This window comes from Grus americana, chromosome 1 (assembly GCF_028858705.1).
Source record: "Grus americana isolate bGruAme1 chromosome 1, bGruAme1.mat, whole genome shotgun sequence".
NCBI lineage: Eukaryota > Metazoa > Chordata > Aves > Gruiformes > Gruidae > Grus > Grus americana.
This window is the reverse complement of record NC_072852.1, coordinates 25,193,050-25,211,902: the sequence shown is the minus strand read 5'-3', so window position 1 is coordinate 25,211,902 and position 18,853 is coordinate 25,193,050. Positions and strand designations below refer to the sequence as shown.

The 18,853-nt window shown below is 43.1% G+C and overlaps 1 protein-coding gene across 12 annotated transcripts in view; it reads right to left on the bottom strand.

The window, feature by feature from the left end:
• CADPS2 (calcium dependent secretion activator 2) overlaps positions 1-17,876 on the bottom strand; it is a 508,886-nt gene extending 491,010 nt beyond the window's left edge. For all 12 annotated transcript variants that reach the window (XR_008574138.1, XR_008574139.1, XR_008574137.1 and 9 more), the window contains exon 1: positions 17,442-17,876. Coding sequence is in view for 8 of the 12 variants with exons in the window: in XM_054803630.1 (XP_054659605.1) it covers positions 17,442-17,765 (324 nt within the window). In the remaining 4 variants the exon portion in view is untranslated. The remainder of the gene's footprint in view (positions 1-17,441) is intronic.
• Between the last annotated feature and the right edge of the window lie 977 nt (positions 17,877-18,853).

The window sequence follows — 18,853 nt, the reverse complement described above, 5'->3', positions numbered from 1 at the left end:
TGAGCTTATTCCTTCCTCCAGCTCCCCGTTCCACACTCTTTTACCGAGACAACCGAGTTAATCTGACAGGATGCCTCTTTCCCCCTCTGCTTCCCTCTGGTGCAGAGGGCCAGACAACACAATCCTGAACCAAAAGAAAAGTCCTATATGCTGTTCTGTAAAATCCAGTATAGCTGAGGAGTGAGAGAAGTGGAAGAGAGTTGTGAATGAGGTTTGCTTAACTTTGTGCAAGTCAACCTCACAGGGACAAGAACCAGAGCTTCCAAGGGATCCACTCAGTCCCTAGCACAAGCACAAGCACGGTTCCCGAGAAGCACAGAAATAATGACTGACCTTCAAAATAATTCACAGCATGTTCTTTGTACCAGCTTTTCCAAAAATTATAATTACTTAGAAGTGCTGAACAGGAGTAAGGCAAACAGGCCAAGGCTCCTTGCAACTTTCCAGTGTTGGGAGATGCCTGAATTATAGCACTACAGGCAGGATAAAAGATGAGGTAGACCCAGAAATCACACATTGTTGTGCTCTATTCAACCACAAAGTGGTAGTATCAAAGGAAGTTAGGAAGGAAGCACAAATCTATCTCTTTTGTTGCACAGAAAGCCAATGTGTATACAAGTCAGTGGGTTTGAAAACAAAAACATTGGCCCAAGTACACTGGATAATATTTTAGAGGAGAGAATTAATTCCAAATGCTGCAGCATAATTGCACTGTTATATATGTTGTCTGCCACAAGCATTCATGCCATATGCAAAAGTATAGTAAAAATTCACAAGTCTAGACACATTCTGTAGAGAAATCAGCACATCCTGACCATTTAACCTCCCGTGGTCAACAAAAAGCTTGACCCAACAGATGTTTGTTAAACTCTGCTCTGCAGTGTGCCAAATGTGGCCAGGGCAGAATGCCAGAAACAGCCTTTTTAGAAGCTTACTGGACTCAGGACTTCTGATAGCAGTTGGGCTAAAAACAAATTAAAAGGAAAGCATACAGCAATGCTAGAACTGAATCCATATGAACTGCACCACTGAACGGTCTTTGTTCTTTATCACTGCAGCACTTAATTATTTTGAGAGCTTGCTGATACGCATGGTTATTGAACATGAATCCAGTCTCAGCAGTTTGTATTTTGTGAGAAAGATCTTTTTAGCCTGGAAACTGAGAAGTAATAATTTATTCTCTACGTCAAGGAATTAAGAGGAGTTAGTCAGTTCAGTCATCTAGACTGAAGAGTTGGGAGACCTGAATGAGGCAGCGTGGAAGGTCTTTAAAACAAGAGTCTGAAAGTTGTCCAGCACCACCCAAAAAAACCTCCTTCCCAAAGGAAGGCAGCAGGTCTCTATATTCAGAGCAGCATAGACTCCTCAGAAGAAAGATAAAAATAAAGTTAGAATCAGGGTAACGGGGCAACATCTGACCGAGAATGGGAAGGATTAGTCACACAAAGTCACAGATTTGCCAGAATTACTTAAAAGATGATAAAAGCAAGTAATTCGATTGCTTTTTATTCTTGCTTTCTGGCTAAAAGAATGCCGTAGATCTTATCTAGACAACAGTTAAGCAGCTGAGATACTGCCACAAAGAGGAAAAAAGTCCATAATAACGTGCGGGTAAGTGTTAAAGAAGGAATAGCAGCCCTCCAGAAAGGTAGGTGCAAAGATCTGGAGGGCTATACCTGCAAATTAAACATAAATGCAATATTTCCATACTTGTCATGACAGAGAAAACAGGAACATGACATTGGCACCTTCTGATTTTGAAATTCAAGGCTGGGATGCACTAACACACAGAGTGGATAAAAAACCATACTGGAAAACACAGCCAGCGTGGGAGCTGCAGTACAGAAATGGGGTGTAATTCAGAGTCCCACACTTCAGGCCAGGGCGCACAGGAACTTCGGCGGTATTTTCGCTCTCCTTGGCTGCTCTGAGCTGAAGGCCTGGATGCGCTGCCTCAGTGTGCCCCAGGCACCGTGCTAAGGTGAAAGGTGACATGAGAAGGAGGGTGCATTCATTCCAGCTGCAAAACATACAGAGGGAGGCCGTTAAAATAATCAGAGGAGAGAGACTACTGCCTGAGGGATGGTTCAGGGCTTGGACTGTTTCATATAGCAGAATGAGACACCATCCTCAATTAAATCCTTCAGGAAGAAAAAGCTGTTATTTTAAATTAAGAGGAGAGCTGACAGAACAGCAAGTGGGTATAAAACAAACTGCAAATGCATTCAGTCGGGAAACAGAAGTCTCACAACTAAGAGTAATGAAAAACAGTGGGGATACCTACTAACTGAAGTTTTACCTGCTTATGAAAGAGACAACGGCTCTCTTTTTTGGAGATGAGACCTCCTCCACCCAGGAGGTCCCTTCCCATTTGTTGTAAAACTATGGTACACAGCAACTTGTTTGTACGTTGAAGACATTCACCAGCTTTGCAGTAATTTTGCAAGATAAGCTTTCCACCTCACAGCAAAGCAGTAATTTCATTCAGCCATGATATATGCCAGGTTGTTTACTAGGTGTACCTGAGGCACAACAGCTTTGTTAGCCTACCTTACTACACATTCTGTCAAAAGCGAAGCATTTAATTAAACAGGCATCACTAAAGGCATAAATATGGTAGTGGAGCTGTTTGACAGTAGTGGTGCTATTTCCTGATAACCACTTTGTGATTCAGAAAGAATCTTCTGAACTGGCAGGTGGACAAAATACCTATTTTAACACAAAAACAATATATTGAGGGAAAACCTACAGATATGCTATTTGTGCCACCCTTTAGAAAAAGCCCTTATTTTGGTTCCCTAATTTGTACGCATACAATTTGCAAACACACACATGAAACTGCTTCGAAACTACTGCATCAGAAATGGTGTCCCTAACTCAGCCTATCTCAAAGCATCCACAAGTTTATGACTCCTTAAAAAAACCCCAAAACCTCCTGCATTAAATGCCATCCCCTCTTTAAAACTATATCAGTTTATTCCATTACAATCCTTCTCACTCTTCTGCACTGATTGCACAAATTTATTTACTTGTTATACAAAACCCCCACAAATTATTTCAATGTTTTATTTGGCTTAAAATCATTAGGCTTAAAATTAGCAAGCAACTTAAAAGCATTTTGATACAGTGTTACAATTTTGATAGTACCATAAATTCTGTTTTTCTACTTACTCATATGAATGGCTGTAGTGAATAAATATTCCCTGACAACTGCCTTAAACACACAAATGCACATACTGTCCAAGGATGGGTTCACTCCATTGACAAAATGATCTAGTTTCTCACTCTGAATCCTTCACCCTCGTTGAAAGAAAAGGTTAGAGGCTACCTATTGTCTTCTGACGTTATTATGCAATTCTGCCCATTGTTCTCCAGCATTAGAGACTGAAATGGATTTGCTTTGCTGACCATCTGTATTGCTCAGAGCTTCAACATCTCACGCCTCTTTATTCAGTCTCTCAGTCTACATACCACTCCAGCTATTACAATCAGGAAGTATGCATTACCCCATTTATCTTATTAGCACTGAAGCAGTGTGATTCTGGTCACTGATATGAAGAAGCTGTTCCACTCTAACGACATCACTATTAAAAATAAAATGGGCCAGCTTCTTTTTTTTTCCCCCCAAAGAGTGGCTCATGACAGCTGTGCCAGTTGCTCGGTAGCCTCGCTAAAGTCAGTGAGAAAAAGGTAAGAGCTATCTGCACAGTCGTGCAGTGTAGGGGGGTAATTTTTTTGTTTGTTTTGTTGGTTGGGTTTTGTTGGTTAGGGTTTTTGTGGTTTTTTTTTTTTTTTAACCACACAATCAGGATAGCTGTTTTCCTGTTGGAACTAATTATTTTTCCACTGTAGGAAAAAGAATACAAATTGAATCAAATTAGGAAAATAAATTATCCTTCACACTGAGAACACATATGCTATGTTTCAATCCAGAGCAAGTTTCCATAGCCAAGGTATAAATCCATCCTCAAATACAAAACCAAATAAGATATTTAAGTCTTATGCCTGTAAGACCTAAAGAGCAGAAACAGAAAAGTAGAAATTCAGTGTACTGTATTCAACAGGGCACACTCTGAGCTAGCCCTAAGGAATCAGATCAATTCTGAAAATTCAATATCAATAAAAAAAAAAACCTTTACTGTTAATAGAAGCAACAGGAACATCTTTGCTTCTTTATCACAAGGTTTAGGAATTCATTATACGCGACGTAGCTACCAAACTGAGCCAAGGCAGAAATACAGATCTGCAGGGTTTGGGGATGTTGGGTTTGTTGTTTTGGTTTGGTTTGGAGGGGTGGAGAGTGGGTGTTGTTTGTTTTTAGAGAACATAAATGGCGATTTACAATTTTTACAAAAACAAACAGAAACAGATGTTCCTGAAAACACAGCAGTATTGAATGACTCGTATTCAGTATTTTACACTCTATGTGTAACCTCTTTAAAACAAATTAGATCACAACATGCTATGGAACACTCATTCTGCTCCCCTCGTATCAGTATCTATAGCTTTTTTCCCTGCCCCTCTCACGCATACACGCACACGCTCTCCCTCCTTTTATATATAACCATACATACGCATATTTTTCATCTCCCATAGGGAATCTGGCAGAACCACAGCATGCAGGGAAGCAAGGATGCACTCCCCGCACACACCACCACCCCCACACATGCTTTGGCCACACAGCATGGACGTGGTCTCACTTCAGGCGTACACGAGTCAATAGTTTCCCCTCTTCCAGTACATGAATACATTCAGAGTTACAACACACAGCCTTTCGGGACCAAAGAGATATTGATCAACTTATTGAATCCCAGAACAAGTAAAAGACACGATGGAGGATATGGATATTTCAGTTCTGGGTCTGCTCCCTCTGTGAACATGAATCTCATGTAAAGGGGGGCTCACAGCAATGATCACACATTGATCGGTGAGAATTAAATGTAATGCCTGTCTGGAGGAGCATCATACGGCAGTGGGTTGGTCACACAGCTGAATTACTTAAAGGCACCCATGTCCCTCTTGACTGCCTCCATGCTCACCCCCAAATTTTGGGGCACCTCAGCTTCCCATCTTGGCCTCCAGCTTAGAAGCAGCAAAGGAAATTACACAGCAGGTTTGATGCTTCCAAGCATTTATAGCTTTGTAATTCCTAATCTAAGTTTCTATAATCATGTCAAAGTAATTGAGGACCAGGGCTATTAAAAACATTTCAAGTTTATAAATCAAGGAGTGCACACTTAGGCAGGAACACCCAAACAGGTGCCTGGATAAAACTTAACCCTTAACTAGCCTCTTTAAAAAACTGCTTAGGATATAAAAACCTCATTAATCAGGTTAGTTTTGGTTTTTTGGTTTGGGGGGGTGTCAAGGAAGATAAATCTTTAAGCTTCCATTTTTGATTTGTCAGATGTAATTTTCAGATTGCTATTTTTTTCAAGAACCTAGAAAAGAGAAATCACAGTCCATTTGGCAGCCCGTACACTTGACAGCAAACAGTTGCCACACATACACACACTACTAATCAACACAGAGAGGCTGCTACGCAAAGGCCTTCTCTGAGCGTTAAAGACCTCGCTCAACTGTACGAGCAGCAGAGTATTGCAAAGCCAACTATTAAAATAAAGTATGTCAGCATATTTTATAACCAGGTTCTATTGAAGTCATACATTAAAAGAAAAAAAAAAAAATCGAAGAGAGTATTTGATATTAAAATGGAAACGCTATTCCTATTCTACCAGTCATTCTGCCCCCATTAATCCCTACCTCAGCACTAGAAAGTATAAGCACAGCAACCTCTTGCAAATCAGTTCAGGTCTATCTGCAGAATTAGATTCAGTGGATGGCTCACAGTGTCACAATATTTTCCAAGGGCACTTTATTTGCTGTCTGAAGATACTCTTGAAAATGATTTCTCAGTCATTAATTATGCATTCTATTTCTTATAATCAGTTCTTTTAATTAGTATCCCAGGCAGCTTTGCCAAGGATCCCACACTTTTAGTAATTAGGGGCAGTTTGTTGCCCCTAATTAACTTCAGACATAGCAAGACTCTATTACTTTGTTACTTCAGCTGTTTTTATGTTTGCATTGCATATTCTGTCATGCTTTACTGGTTCAGAAAGGAGACTGCCCTGTTGTGCTATTTATCTCATTTAGGTTCCGTCTCTCTTTCTTGACTCTGTGTTAGTTCCCGTATTTTAAATCTCTCTGACTCTCTCTGAAGTCACGTCTATGCCGGCGAGCAGTGTGACACCAGAAAAGTGCATCTGTACAACGAAGTGGTTCGTGCTGAGGACCTAACACCCACCCTAAATGCATTTCAGGAGGCTTTACCTCAGTCTAGTTGCACGGACTAAATGTGCTCCCGGAATGTAATTCCTGGTTTAGCTTTCCCCACACAGTCATATCCACCCAGTCCAAACCAGAACTCTGCAAGTGGGACAAGGAGGGTGACTTCAAAGCACACTCCTGATCCAAGCTAAAACAGTGATGATGATGTTGTCACTGATTCAGTGTGTTACCTTTGGGGGTGGTCTTACTTTTTAAAAATCTCAATTATCTCAGCAGATTGTATTTCCACAGCTACTGGACAGTAGCCATGATCACTGCACATCAGCCCAAAACCATCAGGTATGGATTAGCAAAATACAGCAGTCAGGTTTAGAAACAGATCTTTATAACACGGGAAGAACTCTGCCAGCCCGTACAGCCTCCTTCCCTTGTGTGCTGCTCTGTGGAATTAAGTGCACTTGTAACAGATACAGGTTGTAATACAGCAACGTCACGTATGGAGGCTTTAGCCAGTTTACCAATTTTATCACATCTCTGTGACCTCTTGAAGCACATTCCAGACTGAGTTCTGACTAACAACTGTAGTTAGTAAATTAATCTTTTAATAATCTATTAAGTGTTTAAATATCCAGAACACATAAAACAGCTAGCAGTGTAGTGAAAATCTGAATAATTTTGTTGCCATTTTAAATAAGTAATACTTCTCATTCTTACATGATGCTTTTCTTCTGCAGACAGCAAGTTGTATTAAAGTAGCATAAAGACTTGTAATCCAGTTGCTCCAAGGCAACTTTGGGGAAGAGCCACGCAGGGACCAGCCCTGTTCACAGTGTACCACTGTCCTTCCTTGCAATTTATAGAATCATAGAATGGTTTGGGTTGGAAGGGACCTCAAAGATCATCTAGTTCCAACCCCGCTGCTGTGGGCAGGGACACCCTCCACTAGACCACACTGCCCAAAGCCCCATCCAACCTGGCCTTGAACACTTCCAGGGATGGGGCATCCACAACCTCTCTGGGCAACCTGTTCCAGTGCCTCACTACCCTCACAGTGAAGAATTTCTTTCTAACATCTCATCTAAATCGACCCTCCTTCAGCTTAAACCCATTACCCCTTGTCCTGTCACTACACTCCCTGATAAACAGTCCCTCACCATCTTTCCTGTAGGCCCCTTCAGGTACTGGTAAGCCACAGTTAGATCTCCCCAGAGCCTTCTCTTCTCCAGGCTGAACAACCCCAACTCTCTCAGCCTGTCCTCATAGGAGAGACGCTACAGCCAAAAAAAAAAAAAAGTAAAAGCTGGCTCCAGCCAGCTTTTTACTTTAGAAAGTAAAGAGGTCTTAAACAGTCAATACTACTCCTAAAATTCCCTGCTCCAGCATGTGGGAGGTGGGGGCAAGGAAGGGACAAATGAACCTTCATCTCGCTGTCACAGCAGCCCCGTAAGGTATTAACCATCCTGCGGACAGGGTGTCCGAGGGAGAGCTTACTCACATACACTGGTACTGGTGGGTGACCGATCTGCCTTTAAATTACACTCGTAATTTATTTCCTTTTCAGCAGCACGTGAGCAAAATATATCCATATATCCACAGGCTGCCAGATCTCATAATTCCCTGATTACCTTTATAGAATGTTTATTTTTTTATGTTCCAAGTAGTAAAACAGAAGGCTTACATACACGAAACATAGCTAGTCATTGTCTAACATTTATTATCATGGAAAAAGGCCTGGAAGCATTGAGTAAGGATACCTAAAAACTTGGATGGCAGAGAAAGACAACTTTAAAAGTTGGCCTTAAAAATCTCAAGTGATGTTTTTAAAGTAATTGAATTTGCGAGCCAAAACATTCTGAAAAGAACCCAAAACCATACCAATGAGTTTGGTAGAATTTATATCAAAGAATATTTAAGCAAAAATGCTTCTAATCACTTCATAACCACGTACGAGCACGCTCAGAACCTCTACCGTTTGCAGCATATATGTGGTTATGAGAATGACACTGCATTTGGTGTTAAGTCACCACAGGCTGTGGTGTCTATTCAGGCAAATACTCCAACTCTGCAAGTTGAAGATTAATAGAAACAAAAAATTCTAATGGAGTTTGTTAACTTTCCTCTCCAGATAATATCATTATTTGTTGCTCTTCAGTCCCCACTGGTAAGAGACTGAAAAATTCTCTGCCTTTTAATGACACTGTAGGAAGGAAAACAGTCAGAGGGGAACTGATTGCTAAGATGATTTAATGTAAGATCTATACCAAACAACCACTTCTTCTTCATTTTTATTTCTTTTCTTTGCTTATGCTCCATCCATAAGGAGATAGAAATAAAAAAATGAATAAAACTGGTCAACATTAATATTTTAACACTAATGCATATTTGAGGTATTAAACAGAATTGAAACATTTGTAGAGCACTTTTGAACAAGAAACGGACACCAGTACCTTGCTACAAGGCCTCAGAATACATAATTTAGAAAGAAATGAAGGAACGTATGAGTAATAGACAGAAATTGGGGATGCTCCCCAGCAAAAGCCAGCAAGCTAAATATTTGGTGCAGACTGCCTGGAGGTGGATTTTTTTTTTAAGAAAGTTCATGAATTCACCATAAGAAAAACCTAAACACATAAACCAACTGCAACCTTCTGCAGAAAAAAAATCTGGGACCGAAAAAACTTTTTTCCCCAAATGTACTATATCCTACCATTCTGATTTCCATGGGCTCCAACTTCTAAGCACTAAGTTTCTCATCAACTCTTGGCCCTTGCTATTCTGTATTACACTGACATGGATATTCAGACTATTCACTTTTTTCCAGCTTAATCCTTATCTCTTTTTCCCTAGCCCAGTATCTTTCCTGCAAACTCTTATACTCAAGATGTTTCTCCTTCATTTCTGTTTCATACTGAAAAGCATAACTCTTGCGACCAGTGGATTTCTCCGCTACAAATTCATTCCTCTTAACTTTCTCATTGTCCTTGCTAACCAGTTCCTCTACTCCAGAATTAATTCAGTTCCATGTACTTTCTCAATACCTTCAATTCAGTCCATGAAACTCTCCATCACTGATTCTCATTTCTTCCCTAATCTTTGTAGATGTACGTCATCTCTTTGGACATCTCATTTATACACGGAGTTTTGTCCTTTCTTCCACATCCTTGTCTGTGGCCCAAACAAGTCTACTCAAAGTACTATCCTAAGGATTTTTTTTTTGGTGCGTCTATACTATCACTCAGAGTATCCCTCCAGCACTTTCATTAAACAGATGCTGCCAGCCTCTATTTCCAGAAACCCCACAGCCAAGATAACTGAACATAAATGAATAATTAATGCACGAGAGAAAAATGAAAACAGAGCTGGAGAAAAATTCTTGCACAATCACCTTCTCTTCTAATTTTTCTTCACCAGGTCATTTAGTTAAAGTAGTACTCACTGTAGCTCTGTTCATTCTTCACAATGCTGTTAATTAATGCTTTTCCCCTTCCTGACAGGAAAAACACTCAAGAACATTCTTAAACTTATGCATACAAGTAATCACGCTTGAAGAGAAGCATATGCTTTATCTTCTCGCTGCAAAATAAATAAGAACCAGAAATAAATTCTTTTGGGCAAGTACCATCAACTTCTAGAGAATTTTAAACAAAAAATGAAAAGCCTTCAACGCTTATGGCTGTGAAAATAACCTTCAAAACACAAGCCTAAGCTGATGCAGCCTGGTACCCACATACAAACACTCTGCCTTTCCTGCTGCTCAGAGTTTCCCCCACACAGCAACAAACTGAAAACTGCCTTTTCACAGCTGCTATTCTGAAACCTGCGGGAATCAGTTGCAACGCACAAGAACTGGGCTGCTTGCAGTTCGGTGCCAGCACTTCTAGGCAGAAGCGGGCATTGGAAATAGGCACTAGGCAAAGGGAAGAGGAGTTCAGCAGATGCTGTTCCTCTCCCTGCCTCCCCTCCTGAATGGCAATAGCTAGAAACCAAGAAGTTTGAGTACCAGACCTGGGCATGCCACAGCCATCAGCAGGCAGCAAGAGGAGTAGGTTGGAAAGAAATATAGGAGGCATCTTTGCAGCCACTGTGCCAAAAAACCCCCTATATTAGAAGACACTTGAAGATTACAAAGTTTAAAAACCTCAGAGGCTGACACCCAGTTCGGATAGAGTAATATACTGACTGGGGCTCAGTACAACTAAATATAGGACCAGAGTCAAGGCACAAAGACCAGCACCCCAACACACATCCCTCAATCAGCAGAGGAAAGCCAAGCACCTTGCTAGAAGACGACACATCATCCCATCATCCCCCATGGATACCTCTTGGGTTGATAAACAGGAAGCAAGTTTTGTTCCTGTGCTATTAGCTTTCCAGTTCTAGCAAGCATACGAATAACAGGGAAGCAGCAGGAGAGAGGGATGTGTTAAGCTAATAAAGTAGGAGACATCTACACACAAAAAAGAAACAAGGATAACAGGAAAGTACAACACAAATACAGAGGTACATTAAAAAAGCAAAACAATGTATACCAAAAGCAACTTCAGGATGATACTCACAATATTAAAAAGAAATGGTACAAAACCAGAAAGTGAAGAACCAAGTCTAGTACGCAGCATGCAAATGGAGAGGTGATTGGTTAGTAGTGTCCCCAAACATGACCTGGTGACAACAGGTATGCATGGGGGAAGAAGAGGGGAAGCGGTAAATTTGATTTTATAGAAATACATCATTCAGTGAATAGTCAACTAGCAACCAACAAGTATTTTCTGCTCTGGCAGTATTCTACCGTTAAAGACAGTACATGGTAATGAATATTTTGATATACTGCCCCTTTCCCGGTACAGGGAAAGGAATATGGTTCAGAGGGGAAAAGAGTATTTTCACCCGCTTTGTTCTTCCATGGCAGCAATGAGTATTTTTCTCAGATGATGTCAGAGAAAGTTACACCAACAAGATGAGTTGATTTGGTATTTCTGCTTCTCTGTTACCAATTACCAAGTTATCAAATACACAAAATATAATGCAAGAATAACAACTGCCTGCAAAGGGTGAGAAATGCGAGGCAGCCCAGCCAGCCAATTCCCCCGTACTGTTCCTGCAGACATGGCAACAGTCAACTGATTCTTCAAACTCCCTTCCTGTCAGCTCCCCTGTAGCAAAAAGTAATAAGTAGTCTTCCTCAAGCACTTTAAATGGGGTATTTGCCAACAGACTTAACACACTTGTCAAACTGCATGGGTGCCAGAAAGAAATAAACAACCTGAGGTCACTCATTCAGGAAAAAAAATTAAAAATGGTTTCCTCAAATAATAATAATTAAAAAATGATCACATTTCAAAGGCAAGTATGGGTAAACCAGGCAGGGAAAACAAAACAAGCAAGAGAAAGAAGAGACTGATGAATTTTTCAGCCTAGCAAAACTAGGTTTGCAGACTGTCCCTACATGTCCACTTCATTACACGGCTGTTTGCCAAAGCCTGGTTCTCCCAGTCCATCACTTGGCTTTTGGCCAAGCCACACCGATCAATGTTGAGCTGGCAGGACAGCAGAACAGTTTAAGATTAAAACAAAAGTCTGATGGATTGTCATTTCTGAAGTAGCATTGGTAACTAGAAGGCTCTGCTTCTCTCAGCACCCTTCAGTATTTCTTCAGCCATGGTTAACACCATAGGACAAGGGGTAATGGGTTTAAACTGAAGGAGGGTCGATTTAGATGAGATGTTAGAAACAAACTCTTTACTGTGAGGGTGGTGAGGCACTGGGACAGGTTGCCCAGAGAGGTTGTGGAGGCCCCATCCCTGCAAGTGTTTAAGGCCAGGCTGGATGACGCTTTGGGCAATGTGGTCTAGTGGAGGGTGTCCCTGCCCACAGCAGGGGGGCTGGAGCTAGATGATCTTTAAGGCCCCTTCCAACCCAAACCATTCTATGATTCTATGACACAATTGCCCATCATGAGCAACTTTCCTACTGCAGGCAAGAACATCTTCTTCCCCAAAGAGCAGGTTCTGACTGCAGTAAAAGATGTTTGCCAATAATCTTGTCTCAAGCTGTGTAGGCCACCATCTTAATGGACTTTGACAGCATTTGCCAAAATACTCTATCCTAACTTGACTGAAACAAAATACACATGGCTTAGAGCATCATGACAAGGTGTTATCAAGGTGTTTGTGATGCGGAAAAACAAAGAGGCAAATAAACTTGATTTAAAATTACTTTCTGAAACACTTCACAAAAAAATTTAAGATTTGTAAAGGAAACGTGGAAGGGAGAAGTGGAAGAAGTCTTCCTAGAAAGTTCTTTGGCAGAATTTTGACCAGATGGCCAAGTTTTATAGCTAAGCTTCCTCTGAAATGTGTCTACAGTTTCTGGCAAAAATGGCTTTGGATGTACTCTCGTTGCTACCTTCGCAGTAGGGAAAACAGTGTCTTACGAAGGAGGCTCAGAAGCCAAGAGACAATTTTTCTTTCCCAAAACATGCTTAGCCAACCAGTAAGTAGATACACATCACCAGCTCAAAAGCAAGGAAAAGTGGTGCTTGGAGCAGGACACATAAAGATGTTGAGAATAAAACTGTGATCCAGAGAATGAAGTCTATCCTTGTAACCAACATTTTTCTGATAAAGCTATTTAGTGGACATGTATCATTGCGAACCTCTCCTTTAGAGGTAAAGTCCAAGAAACAGGAAACAACAAACTCATGCAGTTCAGATGAAAATAAATTACTGATTATTACCACTCCTACTTTTGAGAATTGACTGGAAGTCAATGTTTTTGATATACTTATGATTGAGCAGGTGGATAGAAGAGAAGAAATAGAAGGAAAAACAGGTCATCATGTTTTCAGGAAGTAAACTCCTTTTGTTATGATTTCTAAATGGCCAGCTCAATTACTTCTGCTACTTATCACCTAAGAAAGCAAGACTTGAGTTATCAGTTTTGATGTGCTAAGCCTTTCATGTACTATGAAATCTTGCTTGGTATAGGAGTGTTACTTCTTCCCCAGTCTTGAGTTTCTGTATGACCACTTGATTACTAGAGTACATTTTAAAATGTTGAGGAAGAAAACCACTGGAAGAACACCTTTTTTGTTAGTTAATTGTATCATTTCACTGTCCCTTCCCTCCCCAGGAACTCTAACTCCGATTCATCTCCCAGATGCAAAGCCCACCTTTGGCACACACTCCTTGAGTAAAACTGAGTATGTACGTACACGTGTACAACTGATTAGTATAAACATATGATACTAAATGATACTAATTTCACCACCTAAATCCCAACCTATGGGCAAATTCAATCTGTTGGTTTGAGATTCAGTTTGGCTGGGGTGGGAGAGAAGGAGGAAGAGGAATGGGATTAGTTGACTATTCTTCTCTTTTGTTGAACTGGAAAGGAAGAGGAGCAGAAAGGCAGAAAAAGAAAGATGCTGAAATACATTCCAGAGGATTCATTAAAAAAAAAAAGTGTAAACTACAAAAAAAAGTGAGAAGTCTCTTGAAGTCAGGGACAGACAAACCTTGCTTGATAAAAGCATGACATGTAATGCATTGATGCATTAATATTTCTCTAAAAGTCTGTAAAATCATGACCAAATGTCCATAAATATCTATTGAAAACATGTTACAAAGTACACATTAATTCTACTCTGTGGAACTAATTCCATCTCTGTCAGGACCTGCTACCTCACATGGGGTATCACACCATGGCTTCAGTTCTATCTCCAATACTAGCTTATTCTTCCTTCTCCACCACAAATCTATGAGTAACCAAAGTAAGACAGGATGTAATAGTAGATCACCAACTAACTCTGAACAGTTAAAAAGAGTATTTCTACCACATATCCTACAGATTAATAAAAATAAATGCAGCCAGATTATTAAAGTATGTGTTTCAGCAAAGTCTGGGCTAATTTACATTGAATTTGGCATTAAAAACAAGTTAGCAGAGTTGATGGACTCTGGTGAATTATGATAGGTTTTTTTCTTACAGTTTGATTTCTTTTTTTTTAATTAATCTTATCTATCACAATAGAGCTGAGCTAATTTTACTTAGTTAGAAGAAAGAAGGATGAGAAAGGACAACAGAGGAGTGAAACACTGCCTGCACTGAAAATTCTTTACATTAATTAGCATAACTCAGGCCATTAAGTATGATGGTTTCAAGATTGTCCCATCCCTAGAAGTGTTCAAGGCCAGGTTGGATGGGGCTTTGGGCAACGTGGTCTAGTGGAGGGTGTCCCTGCCCATGGCAGGGGGGGTGGAACTAGATGGTCTTTGAGGTCCCTTCCAGCCCAAACCATTCTATGATTCTAAGATACCATATAGTACATTTTAATCTGATACTGAAGCAAGAACATAAGAAGCCAGCCATATTGTAAACCATTCCCATACTGATATTACAATGCAATTGAGAATATTCGATATGTGAATTCCATCTCATTCCCTTACTGGATAATATGTTCCACATTAAAAAAGAAGCAAACTGCATTCTGCAATATTTGCTCAGCAATATGCCAAATGAACTGGCAGAAAGAACAAATTACTTCTGCTCTCAAGCAGGGTGGATACTATTCTTAGGTTATCAGAAAGACTGCTGGTGCAAAAGCATTACGAAGAGTGCACAACCAGAGACAGGCAGACTGGGCTGGGAGCTGGAACCACAGAGCATCGCAGGTTCTCGTTCGAAACCATACCTTGAATCACTCATCCAGTGACGATGGACAGGGCATGCAGTAGTTAATGGCTCCAGCTAAATAACACAGGTGAGGAATCCCAGTCCAGCTCACAACGGACAGCCAGCCACATAACAGAAGTAAGATGTGAAGCAAAAGAGCAAGAGATTAAGGGACTCACCTGTATCATATCTTAGCAGTGAGATAATTCATTCGGGAAATAAGACAGTACTTTTACCCTATGGAATATGAGTCCAGCTATCACACATCCATAAGTGTCTTAATACAGGGCACAGTGTAAGAGAGGTGGCTGCACTCTCATTCCTAAGGCTGATACAGGGCCACCATGCAGCACAGAGCGCAAAAATCAGAGCACAGGAGCGGGCTCCTTCGTGCAGCTCTCAGCGATCCTGAACTATCAAAGCAGGGTTTCTGAACTCTGAAAACTCGGGACCAGTTCTGCTAACCTATATTCAGTAAGTTGCTGAGTAATATATCAAATTGTCAAATAACAGGAAGGATGTTTATGTATATTTCATTACTTCTAGAGAGAAGTGCGACTCCAAGAAAGAATTATTTTCTTTGGTTATGTCTTATTTAAAAACACTAGTTCCTGACCAGCAAAACAAATCATCCTTGTTCTGCAGCTAATTTCCTAAACATGACAAAAATATCCTTCTACATATAGCAGTTAAACCAGAAGTCAAAGTTTGCTTAAAAACAGTAATTAGCAAGAGTAACATTTAATTTTAGGTATCAAGTCAATTCTGTCAATCAATCTGTTCATTGCTCATGTGTGAAATCCACAACTGTTGCATTGCTGTATTCACTGCACATCAGTAATCTCTCTTCATACATTTTATTAATAAAAATAATTAATACTGTAGTTATTTTTAAAATGCAATTCCTATACTTAGTGACTGAGATCAGTGAGAACTTCTTAACATTCACTATCTTCTGCAGTTGATGGCCACAAGTTGTAGCTTGGAAGCTGATTAGGAAAATTTCATCAAGAGGAGGACAATGCAGCACTGGGGCAGGTCACACAGATGGGTTGGGTGATCTCATCTCTGAAGACTTCTGAGTCTCCTGCTTGAACCTAGACTGATATCAACACTACATCAAGTCAGCTTTGGCTTTGTTCGGTGCGAAGTCACACTTAGATGACCTCCAGATGTCCCTTCAAAATATCATTTCTATGATGACTCTGTTTTGGGGTGGGGATTCCACAGTGGGGTGGTGAAAATTCTCATTTTGCCAGATTTTCTTTGGCCTCCTGCTACAAGATGTCTTTATGCAGGCTTCACAGTTTAAGTACCTAACACTTAATAAAAACAAAATGTTCTTCCAGAAATAATATTATTACCACCACGTGAACTTGTCAGAGAATTCACTAAGCACAAATTACCAAAAGCAGACATAATTCAGACACCCCAAACCATTTAGTATTGGATTTTACAAACCCTTAGAGATATGGAAGTACCAAGATCATAAAAAGCCAAGTGGAACTGAGGGGTTTTTTGTGTCCTATCACTATCCCTCCAGAAAGTAATGTGGAAGGGGTTTTGTTCGTTTGTTTCTTTTCTGTTTGGGATTTGTTTTACAGAAGTGAAAGGGAAAAAAAAAAAAAAAAGGACAAATCTTTAGTCTAAAACATTTCAAGAACTGTTCTTTTAAGTGGTTATCTGGAAATGCAGCACCTTGTTTCAAAACTTTCAGTATTCTACCTATTCAATAACTCAGAAGTAACAGAGAATAAGCACAGTTACAGCATGAATACCTACCACATACCTGCTAATTCTCGAGAGCTTGTCTCCGATGTACAAGATGCAGAGAACGATTTTGGGCAGCCCTCACTAGAAGGCTGCTCTCATCACAAACACGCATATTAACGGTTTTTCTGTACAGAGAGACTGCGCTTAATGAAACAGAATAGTTTCCTTGTTCACCTCTGTATTATGGCTGAATTTGCTCGAGTTGGGCACAGATGGTCAGAATACGATTTGCAGGAGGCACCTCTGGGAGGTTTGACTCCATCCATCCCGCAGCGCCGAGAAGCAGAAACATCTCCTCCACTGCACAGCGGCCCCGGCGCCCCTACGCCCGCACCCTGCGCTCCTATTCCCTTCTCACGGCGACTTTAAGCGCAGCTCTAAAAACTTAAAAGACTTTACCGCTGTTGACTGATGGATTTCTAGGTAAACGGGCTGTTTCGGAGAAGCCGCGGTGAGATCTAGCTGTGCAATACCCTGCTCTAACACTGCCGGTGCTTGCGGTGCCGCTGGGGGCCGGCGGCCGCTCCCCCCGCCGTGCCCCAGCCGGCGCCCAGCGCCCGGCTCAACCTGTTGCGGGCCGGAGCGCGGCAGCGGCAGCACTTGCCGGCGGGCGGGCACGGGATGGCCCGGCGGGGGGCGAGCGCAGGCGGCGGGGGCCGGGGGCGGCGGGGCTGGGCGGGAGCGGGAGGGCGAAGGCGGGGGCTCACCTTCTGCTGCCGGCGGGCCATGTCCGTGGGCTGCTTGGCGTTGAAGGGGTGCGCGATGCACCTCGCGATGAACACGTAGAGCTGCAGCCGGAGCCGCTTCTCCCGCTCCTCTCGCTGCAGGCGCTCCTGCTCCTCCCGGCCCTCGCTCAGCACCGAGGGGCTGGGGCTGGCCGCCCGCGCCGCCCCGGCCTCCCTGCCCCGCGGGTCCCGGGGCGGCGGCGGCAGCGAGCGCGGAGAGCCGCCGCCCGCCGCCACCAGCACGTCCCGCCGCTCCTCTTCCAGCACCTCATCGGACTCCTCCTCGCTGGAGGACGGGTCCAGCATCGCGCTCGGCGGACGCGCCCCGCAGCCGGGCGCGGAGCGAGGCGGAGAGCTGCGCGCACCTTTCCGGACACGTCGAGTTTACACACAGACTATTTCCGACCGGCGGCGGCCGCCAGGCGGGAGCGGAGGGGCGGGGAGGGGAGGCGGGGTTTGGGAAGGGGGTCGAGCCTGGGTTGCCGTGGGAATTGCTCCGAGCGGCTCCCGGCGGAGGCGGGGCCGGGCTGACACCTCCGCCCGCCCCGGCGGGAGGCAGCGGCCCGCAGGTGGCTGGTCCGGACGGGGCGGCGCCCCACCTGCCCCGGCACAGCTCGGCACGGCTCGGCTCGGCTCGGCTGCCCTGCGACAAGGGCAGCTGCTGGCCGGGAAAGCCCCTGGCCCCCGCTCAGCAGCGCGGCGCCGCTCGGACCCTGCCGGTCCTGGCAGCGGCTGGCCCGGTTGCGCCCTGCCCCGCGGGCCCGGCTGCGCCCTGCCCCGCGTCCCGGGGCCAGCGTGGGAAAGGCTGCTCGCCCGCCGCTCCTGGCCGGCTCACACACACGGGGGGACGCCGGGCTGGGAGAGGAGAGCGGTGGGCTGTGCCCTCTGCTCGGCTCGGCACGGCACGGCTCGGCTCGCTGCCGACCCCGAGCTTGCTGGTGTCGTCTGCCACGTAGTGTGTGGGAAAAACGAGAGGCATCTCAAATGCCCCCAGAAAAAAGAAGCCACTGAAACCATGCCTTTCTGAGATGGGGAGTGAGCTGATGCTGAAGTGTGCGTTGCTCTCGCAGGATACATCTGTTGGGAGCCCGCTGCCACAAACAGGTAGTTCACATCTCTGTGAAATCGTTGTTCCAGGCTATCTGTGGATCCAGCCACGGTTCATATTCACAATGGTTATCTTCACAGTTAACACTGTGAGAAACATGTGAAAGCCTGCCACTATCACTCTTTAAAACGAAATTAAAAAAGGCTCCATGTGAAAGCTGAATTTCTGGAGTCTGATTAGGGCCCCGTGGAAAGGTAGCCCTGGGGAGGGAAGACACATCAGATTTCATGTGGATCAAGTCCTTCTCTTGCTCCCTACACACCCGTGTGTGGTGATGCCAGTACCG